We start from the raw sequence: 8233 nt of genomic DNA, 5'->3' as shown, positions 1-8233 counted from the left end.
TCATTATAAAAATAAAAGGTGGCTGGGCACGATGGCTCCCACCTGTAATCCCAGCACTTTGGGAGGCAGAGGTGGGCGGATCACGAGGTCAGGAGATCCAGATCATCCTGGACAACATGGTGAAACCCCGTCTCTACCAAAAAATGCAAAAATTAGCTCGGCGTGATGGCACACACCTGTAGTTCCAGCTTCTTGCGAGGCTGAGGCAGGAGAATCACTTGAACCAGGGAGTCGGAAGTTGCAGTGAGCTGAGATCGTGCCATTGCACTCCATCCTGGGTGACAGAGCATAATCCATCTAAAAAAAAAAGTGACCTAATGTTTGTTCGTCCCCTTTGAAGTCTATTCTTTGAAAAGGAAGCATGTTATTTTGTGCAGAACAGTTCAGCTAGATTACTATCTATATATCTTATTCCTTACTCCCTCCTACACCACAAAGCAACTCAGCTCCTTATATTTTTAAATATCCCTTTCTTTTTCTCTTTCTTTTAACGGGAAAGATTTTTTGCTTAGTGTCATGACAGTGAGAATAGTATATCGTTTCACCCCACGTATGCATATTCCGCATTATAGGGGCTTTCGAGTTTCTGGTCATCGATTTCCCAACGAATGCCTCTCCCTGTGCCTAACCATCCCAAACCAATTTCTACTCTGTGCTGCGATGCTTTAGTACCTTCAGTGAAATAATATTCAAAGTAAAACAACACGACTCCGTCCGTCTCCCTGCCCAATCTAAAATAGGTGCATGACAGTGAATTGCTGACCAGGCTTTTTTTTTTTCTGAGTAAAACACCTTCTGGGCAGATCATCCCCTGTTCTCATCCTTACTCAGAATGGTGCTGCAAGACAGAGTCAAAATCTGTGAAATAATACATGAATAGGTCTATAATACTTTTTAAACAGCTCTTTACAATATACGGTCACTTATAAAACCAGCGTTAATATAGAGACCTTTGTGTGTGTGATAATATTCTAATTGCAGCAATAATAGCATGCACACCAGAGTTCATCTTTAGTCCACAAATCGGGGGTGGGGATAGTGAGGAAGAAGAGGCAGTGGTGGCGGAGGGTGGGGAGAGTGCAGCCTGCTGTGCTCGGGGTTCCCCAGGAAGCCCACTTCGGGATCCAGGCAGCTCCAGTTGTCTTCCTGGTATCGGTTTATTAGGAGACGCCCCCATCCCCGTACTTATTTATGGAGGTTGTACATATCCGCCTCACATCAGCAACCGAGGGCAGCCTGCCAGTCACGAGAATGAGCGCCCCCAGCCCGAGGTCCAGAGACCAGCAGGAGAGGTCTGCGGGGCAGCTCAGAAAAGTGGCGCATCCTCCACTTCGCGTGGGAACCGGGCGGGCTGGAGCGCAGGGGGCGCGCAGGGAAATCCTCGCTTTTCCACATGGTGGAAACATCCATGCCGGATCTGCAGTGCATGACCTCGAACGGTCCCCTCGGACTGCTGAGGGGCGGGTGGTGGTTTCCAGCACTTGCCTTCGGGCCTGATCCGCCACCTGGTGTGGGAGGCGCAGGCGGGGCCCGGGGTCGGTCAGGAACGCGTCAGCGAAAGCTCCACTTGCGATCCACGTTTGTGACAAGGACACCGTCAGCCCTAAGAGACGTGCTTGCTGCTGAGGGGGGCACCAGGCAGCGTGAGAGTGGGCTCGGAGGGCAGGGACAGAGGCGGCGGCGGCGGCGCCTCCCAGCGGCCGGGCGCGCGGGGCTGAGCTGCGTGGGGCCCGGCGCTCACTGCTTGTCCGAGTCGCTCAGGTTCACGGACATGCATCTGCACTGCTTCACCTTCTGGATCTTCTTGAGTCGGAAGGGCGGGTCCAGGCCGGGGCACTCGAGCTCCACGAGGACGGAGGTGACGCGCTGGGGCTTGCAGAAGGCGCAGGACTGGAAGGACTCCTCCTCCTTCTTCACGTGCCGCGGGATGTAGAAGGAGTTGCACTGGCCGTAGCAGAAGCGGTTGAGGATGGTGCGGCTCCGGCAGCCCTCCTCGCTCACCGTCTGCCGCAGCGGCTGCGTCTTGCACCAGTCACTCTTGAGGTACTTGCGCTCGGTGACCACCAGGGCTTCCTGGCTGGAGGCCAGCACCTCCTTGATCTGGTGCTGCCATCTCTCCGAGTTGTTGCTGCTGCCGTCCTTGTAAGGCGAGGGGATGGCGCCCGCGGGCCGGTTCTTCCGGGCTTCCGCCACCTTCACCAGCACGGCCACCAGGAACAAGGACAGGGAAAGCTTCCAGAACATCCTGCAACGAGAAACGAGACGGGTTGGCTGTGAAGGGCGGTAGAGGAAAGGAGCGGTCCTTTTTTTGACATGGTCTGGCTCTGTTGCCCAGGTTGGAGTGCAGTGGCACGTGGCTAGCTGCAGCCTCAAACTCCGGGATCCTCCTGCCTCAGCCTCCTGTGTGGCTAGAACTACAGGCATGCACCATCACGCTAATTTCTTTTTATTTTTTGTAGAGACGGATCTCCCCATGTTGCCCAGGCTGGTCTGGAACTCCAGGCCTCAAGCGCTCCTCTGCCTCGGCCTCCCAAACCCCTGGGATTATAGGCATGAACCACCACGTGGTTTTAATGCTGTATGGATTTATTAGCAGTGACAGGTGGGGCGTGGCTGACTGATGGCTGCCCAGGGGCAGCTGGAGGTGAAAAGGGATGAAATGGTACACGTGTAGACAGCTAGGACTGCACCCCAAATAATGCCCGAAGGCAAGGACATGGACAAAATGGTCAGTAACGTGTGCAGTAAATGCAGTTAGAAAACACAGGCATGTTGAACAGTTACAGAATTACAAAGCGAGTGCTGTGAAGAGATATCTCAAGCCAGTTTGCAGAAGTACCAATAATAGTCAATACTTGACACTGACTGTGTTTTACTATGTGCCAAGTGCTGTCCTAAGTGTACAGCTCGTTCACGTGTATGTCTCATTTCATCCTAAAAATAGCCTTCAGTTGGAGGTGGTATTATTACCCCTATTTTAAAGTGAAGAAAACCAAGGCTAAGCCCCACAGAAATTGTCATTTACCTGAGGTCACACAACCACTGAACAATGGCCCAGGCTTTGAAGCCAGCCATCTGCCTCCAGAGCCATCAAAGTTAACCAGTGGACATGCATATGATTACAAAAATTAGTAATACAAAGGAGAGAGAAGATGGGTGTGGTTCACAAGTTTCTTTAAAAATGAGTATTAAAGATAGAACTGGACAACTGGGCGAGCTGGCTCACACCTGTAATCCCAGCACTTTGGGAGGCCAAGGCGGGTGGATCACGAGGTCAGGAGATTGAGACCATCCTGGACAACATGGTGAAACTCTGTCTTTACTAAAAATACAAAAATTAGCTGGGCGTGATGGCAAGTGCCTGTAATCCCAGCTACTTGGGAGGCAGAGTAAGGAGAGTCGCTTGAACCCGGGAGTCGGAGGTTGCAGTGAGCTGAGATTGCACCACTGCATTCCATCCTGGGCGACAGAGTGAGACTCCATCTCAAAAAAAAAAAAAAAACAGATAGAACTGGACATAGGCCAGAAAAATTAATAGTTGCATCTGTATTATTACACATGAATAATAACATTAGCATTTAACGTCTACACACAGATATTCAAATCATTCAAATGAGTCTCCTAGTAGAAATCCATTCCCAGTTGTGGATTAAGAAATTTCCCAAGCCTGTATTAAAACTGCCTGATGACCATGCAAAGTGTCATCTCATTTGTATCAGGAGACTCTGACACAAATTCAACAGGAAAGGGAATCAGAGAGAAATTATTCTCACTCTATCGAAAACATGGCTTGCAGAGTGCAAGCCAAAGTCTAAGTAAAAGATAGACTTCAAAGTGTAATTCTCATATTTTTATGAGTAGCCCCAAGGAACACTAATATCCAGCAATATAGAGGACTCCCATCTCTTTTTATACCTGCAGCTACCGATGCAGCTGTTACCAACATCACCGTCATCTTTCTGTTGATTCGTTTTCTCTCTCTGTTTTACCATCTCTAGGACTTCATGAATTCTCCCCCGCCTTTTTTTTGAAATGGAGCCTCACTCTGTTGCCCAGGCTGGAGTGCAGTGGCGTGATTTTGACTCACTGAAACCTCCATCTCCCAGGTTCAAGAGACTCTTCTGCCTCAGCCTCCTGAGTAGTGGGATTACAGATGCCTGCCACCATGTCCAGCTAATTTTTTTTGTATTTTTATTAGAGACAAGATTTCACCTATTGGCCAGACTGGTCTCGAACTCCTGACCTCGTGATTTGCCCACCTCAGCCTCCCAAAGTGCTGGGATTACAGGTGTGAGTCACTGCACCGAGCTAAGGCAACATTCTTACAGGGACGGATGAGCCCTTACAAGATCTCCTCCCTCCCCTGCATCTCACCGGCCTCCTCTGTCCTCTCTCCCACTTGCTCACTCTGCTCCAGCCATACTGACCACCTATCTGTTTCTAGAATGAGCTTGGCATTAGACCCTTATCTTGTCTTTCTCCCAAATGTCTACTTGGCCTTCTTCCTCATAGTCCTCAAATCTTTGCTCGGTTACCACCTCTGTAGCAAAGGCTTAACCTTGCCTTCACCTCTATCCTGGACTTCACCATCTCCTCCTTCCCTGCTTTATCTTCCTCCAGGGTACTTATCACCTAATGAAACAGTATTTAATAATCTCACCTTCTTTTTATTGTCGGACTTTTCTCCTGGGAACGTAAGGTCCAAGAGAGAAGGCCTCTGTTTTGTTCATTGCCATGTCTGCTGCTCTCAGAACAGTGGCACTCTGAAGCCCGGCGCAGTGGCTCACGCCTGTAATCCCAGCACTTTGGGAGGCCAAGGTGGGCTGATCCCCTGAGGTCACGAGTTCAAGACCAAGGTCACGAGTTCAAGCCTGGCCAAAAGGGTGAAACCCTGTCTCTACTAAAAATACAAAACAATTAGCCAGCTGTTATCCTGTGGTCCCCGCTACTCGGGAGGCTGAGGCAGGAGAATCACTGGAACCCAGGAGACAGAAGTTGCAGTGAGCCAAGATTGTGCCATTGCACTCCACCCTGGGCAACAAGAGTGAAACTCTGTCTCAAAAACAAAAACAAAAAGTGTGAAATATGGATACCATGCATGTCATTGCCTTCAAACACCTTGCAATTAGGAAGCTAGAGAAAGCATGCAAATGACTGCGTGACGAAGGTATACAGGAAAAACGGGTCACCGTGGTGGTGATCCTGTGACCAGCGACATCTGAATCACCTGCGGTACTTTACAGTGAACACTCCTGGGCTCGAGAAGCCTTCTTTTAAAAAAAATTTTTAATGAAATTTTTTTTTATTTTTAATTGTTGTGGGTACATAGTAGGTAGATATATTTATGGAGTACATGAGATCTTTTGATACAGGCCCCAAAGCATTCTGAATCAGTAGTGTTGGCGTGGGGTTTCAGATCTATATTTTTAAAAATTGCCTCACGTAATTCTAATGGGATTCAGTGGCCACAAAGAAGAACAGTGAGGGGAAGAGGGAACAGCACCGGTTCTACCTGGAGAGGGAGCAGGAACCTAGGAGGTCAGAAGGAAACGGGTCCCTTAAATCTGAAAAGGATTCCTCAGGGTGATGATATGGGCAAAACCACAGAGCCTTGGTAATGTCGATACACTGGGCGAGGGGAGTAGAAAGGAGGAAAAAAGGAAGTTTTTTGTTTTTTGGGGTTTTTTTGCAAAAACATTTTACCCAACACAATCATTAAAATTTTAAGGCCTCATTTTTAAAGTGTTTTTCTCATGCCTCCTTAGTTCCACACATGAAATGTCATATGAAGATGGCCACGCTTCCAGCTGGCTCATGGCAAGTGTCGAGTATTGGACTTGCTCGGCTCACATAGCTTATTATATTTGTGGAATGATTTGTGATCTCAATAGCCTCTTAAAAAGAAAGTCTTTTGGTTCCCTTTTAATAATTTCTGAAATTATTAACATTCTGAGTAAACACAACCAAAAGTTTGCAAGTCCCAGCCAGGAAAGATTGACAGAGCCAGTCTGGTCCTCAACTTTGAGTTCCAGTAACGGTTTCACATGCATGCTTGATGGTCTCGAAAATGCATGCTTTCCTTCAACAGGCCCCAGGTCTTGTCAGAGAGAACAGAGCTAAGACAGGTTCAGATCAATCTGGGGCAAAAACCCTTACAGCCAGCAGTACTAGATGTCGTGATGAACATGCATTCTTTGAACTTATGAACATGTTTTCAAAAACATCTGGCCATCATCCTTAGAAATTGTGTCTCACAGGAACCCAAGAAGAAATGCAAACTTTCAATTTTCAGGAAGGGGGAAAAGAGGCTGATGAAACCTCCAGGACTGGGGCCAAGTCGGTCTCTTCGCTTTTTCTTCTCCTACATCTCATTTCTTTTCTCCTTCACATATAGCAATAGTAAGATGCCAAGGATCTGGCATCTCACTGTCAGACAGGTAAATAGACAAAGGTGTTTTGCCATGGTGACCCACAGTGAATGTGAGGCCGTATCCTCCTACTTCAGAGTCTTAAGGCAGTTGTGCCCACCACTGCTAACGGCATCGTCACTGCTGGCCCTTGGCTGTGCAGAGTTCACCAGGGGAGAGAACGTGCTTGTCTCTGCCAGTTCGCTAACCATCCCTGCGCAAGCATGTCAGCGGCCCCACCAGGACCTGAATTTAGCACGTTATAGAGAGTTCTGCTCTGTTCTGAACCACTCGGCTACTCAGAAAAATGGTTGGCACACAATTAACCTCTGAGGAATGTTGCCACCCCTGCCAGTAACGACAGCACGAGGATACTTCATTTTTTTCTCACATCGTGTATTTGGCTTGTATGAGAAGAAACTCATAAACAAATCCTGTTGGTTTTATTAACCATCTTTCTGGCCTGACCATGTTCTCAATTTGCAAGGGGTGCCAGGACTGTAAACGCTGATGGTCTAAGCAGACTGGGTTGGCCAAAGTCAGCTGTGCAAAGAGAGAGGTAGCGGGAGTCCTTTCCTCTTAAGTGAACGCTCTTGGGCCTGGCCTCTGGAGATACCAGAACTACACAGGCCAAAGTGAGCTAGTACTTAGGCAGCTAAAAAATCCATCACAGGCCCCTTCTATCAGCCACTCCTGAAAGAGTCAAGACCTGAAGACGGGTTCTACAATAACAGCTTGAACAATAAAACTTCCGATTTCTAGGAAATAACACAGTAGTGCCGAATCACCCTTCCTGACAGGCGAATGCAGGGGAACAAGGGCTAAGGGTACAGCTAGGTTGATGAACTTGCTCCCAGAATGGCCTTCTGGAGTTTTAGAAGTCAGATCAGGGTAGTCCTGGGCTATGCAGGGGTTTAGCAGAGATGGGGTTTCACAATGTTGGCCAGGCTGGTCTCGAACTCCTGCCCTCAAGTGATCCACCCACCTGTGTGGGAATGGTGACTGGGGTGGGGATGAAGCTTTTTCTGCAAGCTGAGAATTTGAGGGCATTCTTGGAAGGTTGACAGGAAGTCCCTAGGGCTGAATACTGATAGGTACATCTGGGATAAACTTGCTCCCACGACCCAAGTGACAAATGTCTCAGAACCATACAAAAGTTCTCTAAAACAAAACTCCCCACAAGACTACACTTCAGAGGTCATTATTATGAAGGTTAGTACTGCCACAGCCTCAGCTACTAAAGGCACTCCATTGATCACTTGGATTCTTAGGCTGGGAGGGTGGTGGTCTGACTTTTCAGTTAAACCTTTAGAGACAGATGTCATTGTTTCTTGGCCCCGGGATCATTCTCGTAGCCAAAGATTGCTTGCTTGCTGAAACCACTTACCTCCAGCATCTGTAAACTATGGCTCACAGGCCAAACCCAACCTGAGGTCTGTTTTGTAAATAAGGTCGTTGGAACACAGCCACACCCACTGGTGTAGTCCATGGCTGCTTTGGTGCTATAAAGGCAGAGTGACTGGTGGAGACATGACAATAATGCCCAAGGTCTAAAATATCTACTTTTTTGGCCTTTTACAGAAACAGTTTGCTAAGTCCTGCTCCAAACATTTTCTATCCAATTCAATCTTTGCCTTCCCTTTAGCATTGAACTCTTTTGCTGGAAAAGTAGATTTCAATTTAAAAATTTCTAACTATGAAACATTTCAAACAGAGAGCAAAACAGAACATATAACTAAGTCTAGGCACTCACCAGAAAGAGGAAAAAAATATTGACATTTCCCATTTTTATTTTGCAATCTCTCTTTTTTTTTTTTGAGATGGAG

The 8233-nt window shown here is 47.7% G+C and overlaps 1 protein-coding gene across 2 annotated transcripts in view; it reads right to left on the bottom strand.

The window, feature by feature from the left end:
• Positions 1–485: 485 nt before the first annotated feature.
• GREM2 (gremlin 2, DAN family BMP antagonist) overlaps positions 486–8233 on the bottom strand; it is a 131462-nt gene continuing 123714 nt past the window's right edge. Inside the window, exon 2 of one of the 2 annotated variants that reach the window (XM_017532123.2) lies at positions 486–2245. In XM_017532123.2, coding sequence (XP_017387612.1) covers positions 1738–2245 — 508 coding nt within the window. In that variant the 3' untranslated portion in view covers positions 486–1737. The remainder of the gene's footprint in view (positions 2246–8233) is intronic. The other variant, XM_037739843.1, reaches the window with a different exon arrangement.

Source organism: Cebus imitator, unplaced genomic scaffold (genome assembly GCF_001604975.1).
Source record: "Cebus imitator isolate Cc_AM_T3 unplaced genomic scaffold, Cebus_imitator-1.0 Scaffold75, whole genome shotgun sequence".
In the NCBI taxonomy this organism is placed as follows: domain Eukaryota; kingdom Metazoa; phylum Chordata; class Mammalia; order Primates; family Cebidae; genus Cebus; species Cebus imitator.
Note: the sequence above shows the minus strand (reverse complement) of the source record. Positions and strands in the feature narration are given on the sequence as shown.